At 46.0% G+C, this 18351-nt stretch overlaps 1 protein-coding gene across 4 annotated transcripts in view; it reads right to left on the bottom strand.

The window, feature by feature from the left end:
* The window catches only part of COL27A1 (collagen type XXVII alpha 1 chain), a 245466-nt gene extending 227331 nt beyond the window's left edge, over positions 1 to 18135 (bottom strand). For 3 of the 4 annotated variants that reach the window (XM_083721577.1, XM_083721578.1, XM_083721579.1), the window contains exons 1-2: positions 17448 to 18135; positions 11178 to 11248 (exon numbers count right to left, since the gene is read on the bottom strand). In XM_083721577.1, the coding sequence (XP_083577703.1) occupies positions 11178 to 11248; positions 17448 to 17518 (142 nt within the window). In that variant the 5' untranslated portion in view covers positions 17519 to 18135. Of the gene's footprint in view, positions 1 to 1900; positions 2228 to 11177; positions 11249 to 17447 lie in introns of those variants that run through there. The other variant, XM_083721580.1, reaches the window with a different exon arrangement.
* Positions 18136 to 18351: the final 216 nt, after the last annotated feature.

Below are 18351 nucleotides of genomic sequence, written 5' to 3'. Positions count from 1 at the left end.
AAATCATATCACAGACAAAACTACATCAACAGCCAGCAATCTTTCCCCACCCACACACTTCCATATTCCTCACCTCACTTCCATATGAGAAAAGGAAAAAGGAGAAGGAATCAGTTGTTTACTGGAAATCAAAAGTGCTAGCCTTGATCTGCAATGCACTGAACCAGCTTTGAACAGCTTATAGCCCTCAGCCTAAATTTCCAAAACCCTCTGCAAGCAGGCTGAGTTTGGCCATGCCTGCTCTAAAGAGAACACACACAAACAAACACACACAAACATACACACACACACACACACAAACACACACACACACACACACACACACACACACACATCTGCCTGAGCTTTGACAGTGACTAAACTTTACCCTAGCTGTGAGTCTAGCACACACACTTCTTTGTGGTGGCTCCACAACTCTAGAAAACTCACCCAGTTGAGATTCAGCCAGTTACCTTGTTGCTGCCTTTTAAATGGAAACTAAAACACTTATTTAAAAAATTAAATAAAATGGGCTTTCAGTGGTTGATTTTGGCTGTTTTTAAAAGATTAATTTAGATGGTTGTATGTTAATTGTGTTGGATTGGACTGTTTTAATTAGTCATGTTTTATACAAAGGCCACCAACTTTTTTGGGCCGGGGGGCACATTTGGAACTTTCAGAAAATACTGTGGGCACCAAGTCACAAAATGGTTGCTGTGGGGAGGGGTGGGAGAAGTGTGTATTGTTTTGTTTTCTTCTTGCTTTCATTATGTATTTTGTGTTTTTATCTTGTATTTTTATGCTGTGAATTAACCTGACATCTATGGATGATGGGAGGTATACAAATTTAATCAACAACAACACAAAATGGCTTCTATTGGGGGGTGTAGAAGTGGCTGAGCCAGAACAAACAGAAAAGGAGTAGAGGGAATATCTATGGAGACTTTTTGAGCATCATGTTGGTGACCCTTATTCCATCATGTTCCAGCCCCCATTTAGATGTCTTCTAAGAACTGTTCTATTCAGTCCTTTGCAATGTAATGGTTTTACAGACATTTTTTATTTCTCTTACTGTAATTTTGTATACTGTATACTGATTTGCCATATTTTTTTATGAAAATGTGGCCTATACATATTTAAATAAATAAATAAGGTGGAGATGGTTACATGTGTGTCGCAGGGCCTACTGCCAGACTAGAAACATGTCGGCATTCCCTAGCTCCACTGGGAGTGGAGAAACATGAGTGAGAACTCCAGTACAGTATATTAATATGGCCATCCCCCAAAAGAGAGAGGGAAACAGCTAAATATTTTAGTCCTCCTTTTCTCAACGTTAGCATACAGCGCAGACTGAAAAATGTTTGCTTAAGTGATTTCGCCAGATGTTCATCTCTTACGTGAGGAAGTAATAAATCGGACAGGGAGGAGGGAGATTACATTTTATAAAAAAGCTAATACCACAGGTTCTGCTCCTCTCTCTCTTTTGCTTTATGTTTTGCAAAAATTGCTAAACAGACTCAGCTTCAAGAAACTTTCTTATTTTCAGTCTCCACACCTTTTTTTCTCTTTCCTGCATATTTTAAAGCACAATTTTGCCACTCATATTGCTCCTAAAGTCACTGCTATATTGCTATAAACCCTTCCAGGAGCAGAAGAAGGAGACTAAGGAAAGTATCTGCCTGACATTACCAAAAAACAACAACAACCCACACACTTTTGATACAAAAGATGCAGAACAAGACCACAAACAATAGATGTGGCGTTGCATAATAGAGAATGCATCTGTGAGGTCCCCTCCCCCTGCTAAGATGGGGCTTCAAATAATCATTGTGTTGTAGCACAAGTCAAGGATAGGGAATCTTGCAAGAGCACATGTGAGGCCAGAGGCAAAGGTGGGAGGAGGGACAAACATAAATTTTACCTTTGAACTTTTGATGTGGCCTGAGGAAAGAGGGTATGGCTAGTGTGGCCATGTGGCCTGAGGTGAAGTCCAAGGGCCATACTGAGATGCCTGAAGAGCCATATTTGGTCCCTGGGCCTAAGGTTCCCCCCAACCTAGAAAAGTTTGTGGTGCATGCTTAGTTATGGCATATGTGAGGTGTCCACAGTAGTTTCCTCGATTTGTAAATGTGCCCAGAGATCCAAACTGTTGGCAACCACAGTTAGAATGTCATCCTAGGATCCAGCAAGACTTGGAGTTGAAATCCCACCTCAAACCATGATACTCATTTGAACCAGTTACTTTGAGCATTCCAGAAAGGGCTGAATATTGTTACTAAGATATCACAAACACAGGGCTTTTGTTTAAAAACAACATCAACAACAACAGCAGCAACAACAACCCTGACTGGATTCTCCCTAGAAATGGATAATCCAAATTATATCAGGGGCGGCAGGATATGGGCTGGCATTTCCACTAGGGCAACTGATTCCACAATACACCCACTTACTCTAGCCCTAATTAACCTCACAGGGCTGTAGCAAGGTAATATTGTGGGGGCCGGTATAGGCAACCCTGTTTCACTTGGAGGAAGGCCTGGTCCAAATTGAACGAACAAATATTCTGAGTTCTCCCAGGTGGAGGAAATAGTCATGGAAGTCCAGCATCAAGATAGGATCCAGGCAATATCCACCACTATGGTGACACTTGCCCAAAGATCCTGACCATGCCAGATGCCTGTGTCTCTCAACCACCACTTAAATTCCCCACACTGCCCCAGAGCAGTGCTAGGGCAGGAGTATCGTGAGAAATTAAAGTGGCAGTTTAGACCCAGCACAGCAGCCAAGCTCTGATCGTGGCGCTGCTGCCCACCAGTGTTGGATAAGGCCACCAAGGCCCATTTCTGTAAGAGAGGACCACACTGCAAGGGTGTCTACCTTAAAGCTTGAGACAGACCTGGTGGTGAGGCAGGGGGAGAGAAGAGACCTGAACAGCAAGACCCTTTCAAAGGCTTCAGCAACCTGTCAAGAGCCTTAAAACACTCGTTGCCTGCCGATGACACAGGAAAGTCTTACAATGCTCTCAAACTTTGCACAAATCCAAGGGAGACTGTTTTGTTATTAAAGGAGAGGGAAAGGGGGCGAGCTCACCAACCAACAGATGTTTGGACAACGATGCATACCAACAAGGCAGCTGTGGCAATAGCACAGTGACTCCTTTTGGTTATCCTTAAAAGGGGGGACATCTCAGGAGTTCCTCCTGTCCTCAGATTTTATTTATTTGTTTACATTATCATTATCATCATTTAGATTTCTTACCCGTTCTTTGCCATAAGGTCTCATGGGCTAGTTACAAGAATGTAAAAAATACAGTATTAAAATCAATGAAAATTTACCATTAAAATAATGGTGTTGGTCCTAAGATTATATATGCTTATATAAAAGTGTGTGTCTGTGTTTTATGGAAAATCTCCCTGCCGCCAAACATCCCGTCCTCTGGATGGAAAGAAAAATAGACAAAGACCAAATAAATAAGCAAAGGGTGCAGTGTGTGTGTGTGTAATCAGAGGCCAGCATATGACGAAAGCTACACATTGAAAGTGCCAGACATACTTCTGTGAGGAGGGAATTTCACAGCTAAGGGGCTACCACAGAGAATGCCCTCTCCCAGGCCACTATTCCCCACAATTTTGAAGATGGTGGAGCTACCAAGAGGGCCCTCTCTGACAATCTTTACATCCAAGAGAGTCTATAGGGATGGAGTATTTCAGATATTTGAGGCCCAAGTCTTTTAGGATTTGAAACACTGAGAACTCACATAACCCCTGCGTTAAAGGGACTGCAACTGGTGGCCTCATTCTGGAGTACCCTGAATTGTGCCTAGAGGAAAGCAGGCCACCAGTTGCAGCTCTTTCAGCACATAAGTTATTCCTACCCTCCATTTCGCCAGTGAAAATAGGGATGTCCTGAAGAGGCTCCTCATGAGGCTGGAAGAACATTACCCAGCTGTGAGGTGTGGAGGCCGCTCCCTACAAAACCCTTTCCACTTGGCCTAGGGGGCTGGGCCCAGCCCCACCAGCCCCACTGAAGAGGCTCCTCATGAGGATGGAGGAACATCGCCCACCTGTGGGCCATGGAGGCCGCTCCCTATAAGACCCTTTCCACTTGGCCTAGAGTGCTGGGCCCAGTCTCACCAGCCCTATTATGTTAAATATGTATTTTGTAGTTGACCTCCTTTGTAATGTTCTATTTTGAAATCTTTAAGGTTTTAAACTACTATTTTAGTTTTCTATTATGTTGCTTTGACTGTATATACAGTACAGTGGTACCTCGGATTACAGACGCTTCAGGTTACAGACGCTTCAGGTTACAGACTCCGCTAACCCAGAAATAGTACCTCAGGTTAAGAACTTTGCTTCAGGATGAGAACAGAAATCGTGCGGCGGTGGCACGGCGGCAGCGGGAGGCCCCATTAGCTAAAGTGGTACCTCAGGTTAAGAACAGTTTCAGGTTAAGAATGGAACTCCATATCGAATTATGTTCTTAACCCAAGGTACCACTGTATTTGACTTTTTTCAGATTGTTTTATTGATTTATTGATTGAATATGCTGTAACCACTTTGATATTTTTCTTAAAAATATAAAGTGGTATAGAAATTATATATACACAAACACACATATATACTGGGGTAACCCAGTAATATGTGTGGGGTATAAATAGTAATGTATATAGTACAGTGGTACCTCGGTTAATGAACTTAATACATTCTGGAAGTCCGTTCTTAAATCAAAACCGTTCTTAAACCGAGGCGTGCTTTCCCTAATGAGGCCTCCCACCGCCGGTGCTCTTCCACCATTCAGATTCTGTTCTTAGACCGAGGTAAAGTTCTCAAATCAGGACACTATTTCTGGTTTTGCAGAGTTTGTAAACCGAAGCATTTTTAAACCGGACTGTTCTTAAACCGAGGTACCACTGTATATGTAAATAATAACATAATAAAACATTAAACAAAAAAACCTTCCCTATACAGAATTGCCTTCAGACAGCTTGGGGGTCTGGTAACCCTTCCAACATTTCTCCAGTGAAAATAGGGATGTCCGTAGGAAAAGTGGGACATTCCAGGATCAAATCAGAAACCAGGATGGCTGCTCTAAATCAGGGACATCCCTGGAAAATAGGGACACTTGGAGGGTCTGGGTTATGTGAGTTCTTAGTGGGCGACCACCATGTATCAATTACCACTGTACTATTCCATCTACTCCTCAATTACTATTGTAATGGATTTCATGCAAGCACAGGCTTGTTGCTAAGTGACCACATCCAGCCAGACCTTGAGCTTATGAAACAGCCCTTAGAGACTTGTATTGCCTGTCATCAGCCCTTCAGCCATAGGTCATTGAGTGTTACTCAGTGTACAAGACAGTATGTTGCACAAACTTGTAGGAGTCAGTCTTTATTCATCCCTTCCTTTCACAGCTGTTTAGTGCAGCGGTTAGGGTGACTGAGAGAGACCCAGGTTCACATCACTGCTCTAGTACAGTGGCCATGTGACCTTCCCTACGGAGGGGCAGCCTTTAGTTCTAAAGTATCCTCTCTTTGAAGGGTGGTCTGGTTTCAAAATAAAGTACCCTAACAAAGGAAAACAGGAGAGCTTTGAAATTGCCCATACATTGTGGACAACACTTGAAGAGCAGACTGAGCAAGCAAACAGGTCGCCTTGGTCACAGCCTTCTCCTACAAGGTGAGATGAATCAGCATATGCAAATTTTATGTAAATCTGAGTCCTCTAAGTTAAATAAAGTCTGGTGTAAAGACAAAGGACTGTAAGAAGGGAAAGAAAGAGGGACTCTCCATGATGTGTCACTATTACATTTCTATTTAAAAGATAGTAATAATTTATTCATTTGCATCTGTACATCAACTTATGCACATTTTATGCAAATATGAGTCCCCTTCTTTTATGACCTATAGGTGATCACCCTACCACCCAGCCATGAAACTCACTAGGTGACCTCAGCAGCCAATCAGTTCTGATTTTCCTCCACCCAGCTGCCAGTCTCACACCTGACTGGCCCAGTGGATGGGACAGGTTGCTCAGGTCCCCAACCTAAACCCCACACCCTCTGACATATCTTCATAGGCTTTATTTCCCCACCCAGGAATATATAGAGAGTGGTACCTCAGGTTACAGACGCTTCAGGTTACAGACAGAAATAGTACCTCGGGTTAAGAATGTTGCTTCAGGATGAGAACAGAAATCGTGCGGCAGCAGCGGGAGGCCCCATTAGCTAAAGTGGTGTCTCAGGTTAAGAACAGTTTCAGGTTAAGAACGGACCTCCAAAATGAATTAAGTTCTTAACCCGAGGTACCATTATATATATAGAAGTTTGATTGTTAAGTGTCAGTGCAGTGTGATAGTATTTTATTAAAAAGAACTAGGCCGACAAATGACCTTCTGGAAGGCAGCAGAGCCAACTATTCTCCGGCACAATGTCCCCAAGGGAATTGCCAGCAACAGATGAAACTCATTATAATATTGCTGGGCTGTCAGCCCAATGGAAAGCTCTGTGTGCCATCATCGTAAAGCAAAAGGGGAGACTAACAAGCAGAGAGAACACAGCATAGTAAAGCATGTTCTCTGAGGTCGAGCCATGCCATATGGCAATAGTGACCAACAGCTGGCCTACAGGCCAGGGCCAGCCCCCACCCTAGCAATTTTTTTGCTGATTCCCTATGTGTCTAACCACATTCACACCACAAAGAACGCTGGAAGCTGCAGAGTTTCAGAGTGCTATAAGAAGAACCACCATTCCCCTCACCATTTCTATAGTTCCCCATGAAGAGGGACTGGTTATTAAACGACTCAGGGAAATGTAATTGTACAAGGGGTCTGGTAAGAATTCTCAGCACCCTTAGCAAACTACAGCTCCCAGAATTATTTGGCGGGAAGCCATGGCTGTTTAGAACAGTATCCCAGTGCTTTAAATGCATGGGGTGAATATGACCTCTGTTTCCCCAGATAAGGAACTTAAGACCGCAAAAAGAGTCCTGCTGGATCAGGCCAAAGCCCATCTACTCCACCACCCTGTTCTCACAGGGGCGAACCAGATGCCGCAGTGGAAAGCTCTCCAGCAGAACCTCAGTGCAATATTGCTGTATCTGCTAGTGATTCCCAGTAACTGGGATTTGGACGCATGCTGCCTCAGGAGGTATCACTAGAGCACTGTCATTGTGGCCAGCAGCCACTGGCAGCAGGAGCAGAGCTTGGGGGAGTGAGGAGACCCTCACACTGCCATTATAAATTGTAATCTGGTCAAAGGAGATTAGCAGGCCTGAAGGGTGTCCTGCTAGATCTCTGTAGGCCCTTTGGTGCCCACAGACTGGAATCCCCAACACTGCAGTAATCCAGCCTGGCCACTATTGAGGCACAGATAACTGCGTCCATATACTCTCCCTAAGAAGATAAACAGAGCCCTGCAGGATCAAGCCAAAGGCCCTTCTGCCTTTCTCTTCCAACCACCCACATATGCTGAGATCACCACCCCAGTCTGCATCTGTATATGAAATCGCATTCCTCTTACACATGGAATTATTTTAAACTGTTTTATATATGGAACTGATTTTTTTAATGTAATAATTGCAATTGCTTATTTGTTTTATAATTGCATGTTTTATTGTTGTAATCTGTTCTGGGGTCTTAGGGTGAAGAGTGGGTAATAACTCAAATTAATAATAAATAAATAGTCTGGCATCCTGCAATCACAGTGGCCAACAAGATGCCCATTAAGGGAACCCCACAAGCAGCACCTGAGTGCAACAGCAGCTCTCCCCACTTGTGATTCAAAGCATCTGGCATTTAGAGGCAGATACTGCCTCTTACATGGGACGCGGGTGGCGCTGGGTCTAAACCACAGAGCATAGGGCTTGCCAATCGGAAGGTTGGAGATTCGAATCCCTGTGACGGAGTGAGTTCCCATTGCTCGGTTCCTGCTCCTGCCCACCTAGCAGTTCGAAAGCACATGCAAGTAGATAAATAGGTACCACTCCAGTGGGAAGATAAACGGCGTTTCCATGCGCTGCTCTGGTTCGCCAGAAGCGGCTTAGTCATGCTGGCCACATGACCCGGAAGCTATACACTGGCTCCCTCATCCAGTAAAGTGAGATGAGCGCCGCAACCCCAGAGTCGGTCACAACTGGACCTAATGGTCAGGGGTCCTTTACCTTACAGCGGAGGGACAGCAACTTGAAAGAAAGCTGTTGCTTCAGCAATGAAGCAGCTCAGCCGGGAATTTTACAAAGGAACTGGGGGGTCCCACCCCTTCCTGGCTCACAGGCCCAGATCTGGGCAGGTACTTCCATGCATTTCCTCTTCCTCCTGAATAGCCTCGCATGCAGCCAGCCAGGCAATTTGGAAGTGGCTCCGATGTTCCTGTGTGGCTCACTGTTTCCTCTGCTCCTGTGCCCTTCAGAGACACAAGATGGGCAGGTCTGAAAGCCGGGCAGGAACCGAGGCAGCTGGTTGTTGGGTTGTGGGGAGGGGAATGCCAGTCCTGGAGCAGGGAAACTCAGATTCAATGTGGAGACCTGCTGGAGGCAGTGAAGAATGGTTCCTTTGGGCAACTGGTACACTGCCCAACCAACCTGTCTGCCCTCAGCTGGACCCCATTCGCCAGACTTCTTACCTACAACCAGTCCAAGAGGCAGCCCTGCATTTCAGCTTCCTCTCTCTTAGGCTTGGAGAACTCAACAGGGAGGAGGATGGGAGCAAAACTAGAATTAGTTGGCTCTGCCTGTCATTGTCTCTGGCTCCACCTACTTTTGGGCCTTCCTTGCCTTCCTCCATGCTAGTCCCAATGGCAAAGAGCCACCACTGACTGGCAAGTCTGGCTCCCCTTGAGGAGACCTGGGGTTTGAGATCTGGACTGAGGCTGAATCTTGACACCCCCTAACATTTTGGAAGTGGAACATGTGGCAGCAGCAGAAACAAAAAGACCCACTAACCTCATATTCAGCCTGCAGCCACTTTGAATGGGAGAAAACCCATTATTTCTTGTAGCAGAAAGAGTGCATTTTTCCTACTCCTTCCCTCCATAACTCAGCAAACCCATTCCATATGGCATATGGAATGTGTTTGCTGAATTATAAACCCTCTTCACTGAAGGCAGGGAAAGAGGAGGAAATGGTTCTGAAGGACAAGCAAAGAGGCCAAGCAATGACCTGCATTAATGGGAAGATGAGAAGGACCTATACACCATCTACTTCGCAGAGTCAGGCAGAAGAAAGAATGTCTGGATCTCCTGGGAGATCACAGCATGATTTGCAGTAGATTGGTCAGTTTCCAGTGTCCAATTGCTTAACTATGACAGCAACAAAATGACTCCTTTTTTCAATTATGCTGACAAAATGAATAGGGGAACCAGGAGTGGAGGACCATGAGGTCTGTTCAAATCTGCCACTGAAAACATATTTATGTGCTTAAAGTTGCTAACATCGGTATACATTTTTTGCACCAGGTTTAATTTGATGGATCTTGAGATTCTAGCACAAATGAAACAAGATAGATTCTGCAAGCATAAAGTTTGCTCACACCTGAGTTCTAGTTCAAACTTCAGGAGTGATGGATGAGCAAGGATAGAGGGATGCTTGAGGTTTGCAGCCATTGGAGTCAGTGTAGACAATACTGAGCTAGATAGACCAATGGTCTGAAATGACACAAGGCAGCATCCTAACACCACCAGCCTTCAACTACTTGATGTGTTGTCAACTAAGTTATGGTTCAATCAAAGATGAGTTGTCCCAGCTGCACATTATTATCAGATTCTTTTTCACAGGGCAAGAGTCCAAGAAGACCTTGCAAGGTGAGCTTGTATACATATGCAGCAGACTTCCTCCATTTCTAACCACTGAGCATCCCAACCCTACCGAACATAATTATCTGGCAGGGGGAAAGTGGGTAACTTTCACCTCTAGTGTATATCTGGGGAAAGCCATGCACAGTATTAGTATAACAGCACACTATGCCTTTTCCAACTTAACCCACCCCATAAGTAGGGTGGCCACACAGCCTACTTTAGAGGATGGTCCTCTATTTGAAGGCATCCTCTGAAGGACTCACCAGCCTAAGCCCAACATAAAGGTAAAGAATCATCAGAAGCAGCAGCAAGGGTCACAAAGTTCCCCAGCAACCGTAGCACCTGGGCAGCAGACTGAGGTGGCACTGGGGTCACCTGGACACAGCCTCTCCCACTAGGGTAAAACACATTGCATATCTATTTAAATGGCAATTATTTCTAAATTTACTGATGAATACAGGTTTGTATCCAACTAAGCAGAGCCACTGAAATTAATGAACCTAAGTTAGACATGTATGTTAATTTCAGCAAGTCTACCCTGAGTAGATCTAACACTGGATACAACCCATACTTGTTAGAAGCTACAAATTTTGTTCAAATTTTTGTCCTCTTCCATCTTCTTTTCCCCCTAATACACAAGTCACTACTCCAACCATTACCATGTATCAAGGCACTGCACATTGCTGGACATCTTTATCCCTATCCATGTGAGAGAAAAGCATGGTTCTGCATTAACTGCTGCCCCGGGCATCATATCTTTCTCTCTCACAGCGACGTGTTGGCTGCAGTTGTGTGTGAAGAAAACTTAATATCTGAGCTTTGGCTCACAAGTAGGAGCTCCATGCAACTGAAACACCTGGTTGTGTGTCCTGATTGTGCTATCCGCCCTACTCAAGAACAGCAGCTCACATGCTGGGTTTTGTTCTTCTAAAACATATGGTTGTGGGGAAAGCAGATGCACTCGGGGATGGCTGAAAGGGTGGCCTTGCTCCTCTCCCTGTACACTCATTCCCCTACACAGGAGTAGCAGGTGTTCTGTGGCACACAGAAGCACAACCAGGTAGGAATTCCTTGTTAAACCAGGGGTCGCTAAAAATCGTGCCTGTGAAAGCTATGGTACCCTTGGTTGTTTAGGTGGCCATGTTTTTTCCTCTTGAAAAGTACATAGAGCTGAAGAGGAAGTTGGAAGAGTGGCGCTCTTTCCCACTTCCCCTTTCAGCTCTATGTACTTCTCAAGGCGCAGATCAGAGGACAGAGGGTGCCCACCCCTGCTTTTATGTTTTCTACCTTGCCTTGAGTGCTTCAAGCAGAAAAGCAATCAATGGTTTGCTTGATAAAAGATTTCTCTTCAGCCACCCACCCGCTACCAAAGTGGGTGGGAAAGGACTCTCAAAATTGAAATTTACCTTCAGGACCTCCCTGTGTGAATCCTAGGAAACAGGTGAAATAGAAAACGGTCCAGAGAAAAGGGAATCCCCTAAGAAGAAGGAAACACAAAAATTACTTCAGTTACAAAATATCTTCAGATAGAAACTTGCAGCAACAGGTCACCAGCTAAAGAAAAGGAGAATAAGGTTAGCAAGCTGAGCCTGCAACAAAAAAGGCAATAAATTAACCAGGATTCTATTGGCACACTGTGATCCACAACCTTCCCATAGGAGCACATTGGCTGGTTTACATTGGTTGTAGGCAGCCAGCAGCATTTGAGCCTGAAACATGAAGGAGAGTCACAACATCACAGGAAAAGTGTGAGAGGGAGGGGAGAGAGAACCTGCTTCCAGGAAAACACTGGCAACACCCCCCTCCTCTCCCCATTTCCATGGAAAAAGCAAACCCAGCTTTCAATTATCAGGTCTGTAACTGACAGGGGCAAACTTTCAAAATGGGGTTTTCCTTGTTTATATTTTTCCTTTATTAGGTTTGCTGAGCGCACAGCCCTCTAGGTGTAGACCACTGGCCATGCTGAAGGGCTACCAGTGACATCAGGCAGGCCACGGGTTCCTTGTCTTATAAGAAATGCTTGCTTCCCAGCTACTGGGAAGGTGGGGGCTAAGTTATTCTCTTTTACACACACACACACACACACACACACACACACACACTGCCAAGTTTGACACGTGGGTGACTTGCTGGTTGTTGGTGCTTACAAACCTTTTGGCCCAGTGTTCTGGCTTGTATATGACACCAGATGAAGGACAGGTTGAGCCCAAATAAGTCCATGGGTCAGAGGTTCCCCATCACTGGTTTATCCTCCCCGCCCCTTCCCAACACACACACCTCCATGCTCCCTCCTATGCTTACAAACATGTTTCTGGAGGTCACAGATGACCAGCAGGCCGTGCACTTAAGAGCTGATATGTTACAGGTCTGAGTGACCAATGCATTACTGAGGAGACACGGGGGTTGGTCGGGCTGTGCCCCATTTGCCACCAGGGACCTCTGCAATTGCCTACCTAGGTGTTGGGTTCTGAAGGCCTTCCAACAAAGCCTCAGCAGCCATCAGTCAACATGTGCCTTGGCAAGAGAGAGGGTGAAGGAGGTGGCAATGCCTGACCCTTAAAGATGTTTTCTAAATGTGCTCTTAGGTTTCCTTCTGTTTTTTGCTTGGCGGCAGGGGAGGGAGCTACTGTTTTATTTGCTATTGCAGGCTTGCTTCTTTTTAGTTATATCAATATCTATTATAATGCTTGAAAACCACTTAGAGACTGCCTTGCTGTTAAGAAGCAAAAATATAAATATCAGGTGGTGATGCTCTAGCTCTGGATAAGCTGAAACATTTTTATTGTTAGGCAAAGAGAATGCAGAAGATCTCAAGCTCAATTCCTGGCTGGGAATGACTTCAGCCTGGAACTCTGGAAAGCCAGCACTGGGTTTTTTATGAACCAATGGGTCTGGCTCTGCATAAAGCAGCTTTACATGTATATGTTTCCCCATAATGCCAACCATCCACCTGCACTCTCTCTCTCTCTCGTGTGCACACTTGGTCTCTCTTCCCCCTCCTGTTGATAAATCTTAGGCTTCCCTTTTCCAGCTCAGTCCCTTTCCACTTCTCTCTTCCCCCTGAAAGCTGCAATCATCCACCTCTCCGATTCAGAGCCAGCTCTAAAGCCAGGCAGGTGTTTCCCCTGCAAAACGCAAACGCCTAGCTCCTGGGGGAGAAAACCCAACAGAGATAATAATAATAATAATAATAATAATAATAATAATAATAATAATAATAATTTTTTATTTATACCCCGCCCTCCCCAGCCAAGGCCGGGCTCAGAGATGGCAGGCAGGTATACCTGGGCAAAAAGGAGGAGCCGTTCCGAGGCTTTCAGACATGCTGAAGCAAAGTATGGGCAAAACAGAAATGTTTCTCTCTCTTTCTCTCTTCCCCACCTCCACTACTTTTCTGCAGAGTCAGTCATAGGCAGACTCACACAATCTGCCAAATATGCATTTAAAAATTAGCTTGTGCTGAGGACGTAACCAGAGCATACAGATATCGGAAGCTATGTCACACCAGGCCAGGCTGTCATCTACTCAGACCAGCAGCAGCTCTCCAAGGTCTCAGGCAAAAGTTGCTTTGCTACCTGATCTCATTTAACTAGCAGCACTCTCTGTCTCAATAAGAGGTACTTCACTTGCACACTCCCTTAGAAGAGAAGGCCCACAGCTCAGGAGCAGAGTACCTGCTTTGCATGCAGAAGATCCCAGGTTCAATCCTGAACCTAAAGAGTCGCTGTTGGTCAAGGTAGTTGACACTGACCTCAATAGATCAATGGTTTGCTTAGTAGAAGGCAGATTCCTTAGCTCCCAATTAATTCAAAACAGGGCCTGGAATGCTTTATGCTTAGGGGTAGTGCAACAGTTCAGTATTATCTGAGTGGCAGAGCACCTACATTGCATGTAGAAGGTGCCAGGTTCAATCCCTGGCACCTCCAGAGCGGAAATCCCTGCCTGAGAAGACTCTGGGCAGCTGCTGAGGTCTGTAGACAGTGCTGAGCTAAATGCACTTGTTGTCTGACTTGGTGTAAGACAGTGTTCTGTGTTCCAGTTTCTGCTGAGCATACGATTGAGCCATCCTGCAATAGTTTGCTGCTGCCCTTTTCAACCTGGTGCCGTCAAGATGTTGGACTGCAACTCCCGTGAAATCTGTCCAGAATGGCCAGTGCTCAGGTGTGATGGGAACTGGAGTCCAAAAGACCTTAAGAGTGCTGGTGAAGCCTGGACAACTGTGGCCAATAGCTCCTCAGTGAGGAGGGTCTCATAACTGTAGGCTGAACTTTGGCCCTTCCACCTGCAAAGCAAATACTCCAGCACTGAGTTTTGCTCCACCGCATCTAGCATTGCCCCCTGACTCTGACTGGCAGCAGCTCTCCAGCATCTCAGGCCAAGTTTTTTCCCGCCAGAGGTTGAACGTGGGACAGTGGGACCTTCTGATTGCAAAGCATGCGCTTTGCCGCTAAGCTATAGATACTGCTAATGAACAACAGGAAGTTATACCAAGTTTGACCATTGGTTCAACCAACTCAATACTGTCTACACTGACTGGCAGCAGCTCTGCAGCAGACACTGCCAGTCCCACCTGAAGATGTTGGAGACCTTCTGCATGCAAAGCATATGTCTCCAGGAAGCATGACACATTTTGGGGAAGGGAGGTTATAGATTCTGAAAACAAGAGGTCTTCTTGCACACCTAATCCTTCCCCTCCACAGCACTTCTGCATCACAGGCCCAGGATCCATGCTTAGGATTGCTGCCTAGGTGACTGTGAGGTTTAACGCTTTGCTACCTGTCCCTGCCCCCACCTCCTGACAGGAGATGAAGGTACATGAACACAACCTTCTGGTGCAGAAAACTATTATTAGTTACTGTTGTTGTTTTTTTGCCAATGATGAGCAACTCAAAAGAAGAGGGCACAATCCCTGTACCACATTCTCACATAGACAAAAGTCATCTTAATAATTTGGGAATCCTTCCTTCCTTCCTTCATCTCATCTCAGGGAGCTAAGAAAGGCCTTTTAAATAGGTTCACTGCCTGCCCACCCATTCCAGGTTCTTACATCTCCCTCTTTCCTCCTCCACAAAAGTAGACAATATAACACACACACATACATACACCTTCCATCAACCTTTTCCAGACCTTTGCATTTCAATCTTCTGACAGTCCTGCCTGGGAGCAGCTGGGTTGTTTTTTTAAAAGAAAATCACTCATTTTTGCCCTTAGCCAAAGCAGATTTTCCCCAAAGTACACTAAAACTACATACCCTTACATGTCAACACACACACCCCTCCAATGGCCAGATATCACACCTCTCTGCCTGTTCCTTGGTCAGGGATACAGTTAGGTCATTTGAGGCTCTCAGATGTTTGATGGTCTGACCTGCCTCTGTCCCATTAAGATGGAAATGTACTTTGCTTCAAATGGCATTAGGAGGGGAACCCAACATTGGAGGGCAATGCGTGTCAGTTTGTTTACTTCAGGATTGTTCATTCTGTCAGGCAGGAGACCAGACCTGTGCCTATTCTGATAGTGCCACTCTCCTTGATCAGATAGAGAGAGAGAGATCTCCTCATCCTCAGATCTTGCATCTCTGATGAGAACTACAGTTAGGAAACTTTATACTCTAGACCTGAGGAACTTACAGCTCTTGCAGCCTGCTTTCTTTTCCCCCTCGCTTGCTTCAGATTGTCTTATGGGAAGAGTGGGTCTTTGGGGTCTTCAGGGGCAAAGAACAAGCTGCAAGTTCCCTAAGAATAGGCTTATCACATCTAATGCACACCACCATCTAAAGACGGTTGGTGGGTGGGCCATTCAGTCTACAGTCTCCACTTTTTAAAGTGGGGTTTCCTTTTAGTCCCAGCCTGTACCTGAAATGAATTTGAAATTTGTATGATTTATATATACATATTGTATATACGTGTGCATGCAAGTGTATGTATGTGTATAATGGTATATACGTGTGTGTGTGTGTGTGTGTGTGTGTGTGTGTGATATAATAGTTCATGTGTGTTTTAATCATTTGGTGATGTTTAATGGGAAGCATTAATGTTTAATAGGGACGTGGGTGGCACTGTGGGTTAAACCACCGAGTCCAGGACTTGCCAATCAGAAGGTCGGCAGTTTGAATCCCCGTGACGGGGTGAGCTCCCGTTGCTTGGTCCCAACTCCTACCCACCTAGCAGTTCGAAAGCACGTAAAAGCGCAAGTAGATCAATAGGTACCACTCCAGCGGAAAGGTAAATGGGGTTTCCGTGCGCTGCTCTGGTTCTCCAGAAGTGGCTTAGTCATGCTGGCCGCATGACCCGGAAGCTGTACGCTCCCTCGGCCAATAAAGCGAGATGAGCGCCGCAACCCCAGAGTCGGCCACAACTGGACCTAATGGTCAGGGGTCCCTTTACCTTTACTGGGAAGCAATTCATAATTGAAATGAAGTGACACAGGAACACAAGAAGCTGCCTCATACTGAGTCAGACCATTGGTCCGTATAGCTCAGTGGTGCCAACACTGACTGGCAGCAGCTGCCCTGGGTTCTGGGCAGGGGACATTCCCAGCCATACCTGGAGAGGCCATTGGAGATCAAACCTGGAACCCTTGGCAATGCAGAGCAGATGCTCTTCCCATAAATCCCTCCCCATGAACATGAATAGATTCCAGTCCTCATGGTTATGTATAAAGGGCTGAATTAAAGAGGAACAATATAAGGTGCTGCCTAACACCAAATCAGACTATTGGTCTGTTAAGGTCAGCCTTACCTAGACTGGCTGAAAAGGCAGGGAGGGGTTTTTCCCAGCTCGACCCAGAAAAGCTGGGGATGATGCTCCATCACTGTGCTACACCTCTTCCCCTATGAAGTCATGAGACTCAACAGTGTGTTGCAGCAGTGAAAAAGGTGACTGTTATTTTAGGCTGCATCAACTGAAGTATTTTAGTGTCCTGATCAAGGGAAGTAATAATCATGCTCTCTTCTACCTTGGTCAGACCACACCTGGAATACTGTGTCCAGTTCTGGGCATCACAATTTAAGAAAGATATTGACAAACAGGAACATGTGCAGAGGAGGGCCACCAAGATGATCAAGGGTCTGGAAACCAAGCCTTATGAGGAACAGTTGATGGAATTGGGTATGTTTAGCTTGGTAAAGAGGAGATATGATACCATCTTTAAATACTTGAAGGCCTATCACATGGTAGATAGAGCAAGCTTGTTTTCTGCAGCTCAGAATGGCAGGTCCCAAACCAATTCTTTCAACTTTCAAGAAAGGAGACTAAACATCAGGAAGAACTTTTAGATGGTAGGAGCAGTCCAACAGTGGAATGGTTTCCTTCAGAAAGTGGTGGGCTCTCCTTTCTTGGAGGTTTCTAAGAAGAGGTTGGATGGCCATCTGCCATGGATGCTTTAGTTGAGATTCCTGCATAGCAGGGGGTTGGACTAGATGACCCAGGGGGGTCCCTTCCAACTTTGCAATTCTAAGATTCTACTAAATCAAATAAATAAAATTATCTAACTGCACCATTGGGCAAGGTACAATCCTCCATTTACTTTTTCTCTTTTTTTTAAGGTGGTTTAAGAACCAGCCTCGCTGCGTTTGGGGAGCAAATTCTGCTGCAGGGGGGCGCGGAGGGGGTTGCCACACACACAGCAGAAGCACTCGTGCCCCTACCATTCTCACCTCCAGCCTTTCTACTCACCCCCTGCTCGCTGCTGCTGCTGCGGCCGCCGCTGCTTTGAGTTTGGAGAGCGGTGCTAATTCCAGCTTCATCACGTTTTAGTGCATTGTTTCGCTGCGATCCCTCAGAAAGCTGCCTTGGGGGCGCATCCTTTTCCCCTCGAACCCCCCGCCTGCCTGCCTGCCCGCCCTCCTCCCACCCTCCCTCCCTCGGACGGGGCTCTTCAGCTCCGCAGCCCCAGAGATCCCCCTTCGCCTCGCTCCCGTTGCGCTCGCGCTCTTCGCTGCAGTCCCTTGGTCGCTGGCGGAGGAGCAGGACTTTTAAATCCCATTTAAGTCTCCGATCGCGGGTGCCTTGGGAAAAAAGGAGGGGAGGAAGGAGAGACGAAACGGCACATTGGGAAGCGAAGCGCCCGCATGATCGCCGGACGCGGGTGTCGCCGCCGCCGCCGCTGCAGCCTTAGAATGGGATCTCGACACGCGTCTCCTTTCTCTCCCTCGCACCCACCCTCTTAAAAAAAAAAGAAATCTCAGTTGTGGGGGGGGGGATACGATCCCCCCTCTTTCTTTCCTTCCCCACCTCTAGGCACAGGGACTTTGCTCAGCTATTGCCTGGTGGCGCGCACGAGTGGAGACGATTTCTGCTTTTGCAGATGCAGATACCGGTGTTCTTCCGCCACAAGGAACTCGCCTCTGGACTTTGGAAAGAGGGAAAAGGAAGATTTGGAGCAGTGAAGGAAAAAAAGGTTTGGGGTGGGTTTTTGGAGTTAAAAAACAAACCAAACCAAAAGCAGCTCCGTGCAGCTGCTGCTCTTTTCTGCCCTCTAGTGTAGACACGGGGGAGAGCGCTTGGGAAAGTTGCAAGTCGAAGGAAGGCTTTAAATTATATATGTATAGAATCGTTCCATGGTTGTAGATATAAATGC

The sequence above is a fragment of the Podarcis gaigeae genome (genome assembly GCF_964106915.1).
Source record: "Podarcis gaigeae genome assembly, chromosome: Z".
Classification (NCBI taxonomy): Eukaryota; Metazoa; Chordata; class Lepidosauria; order Squamata; family Lacertidae; genus Podarcis; species Podarcis gaigeae.
This window is presented reverse-complemented; position numbering and strand designations above follow the sequence as displayed.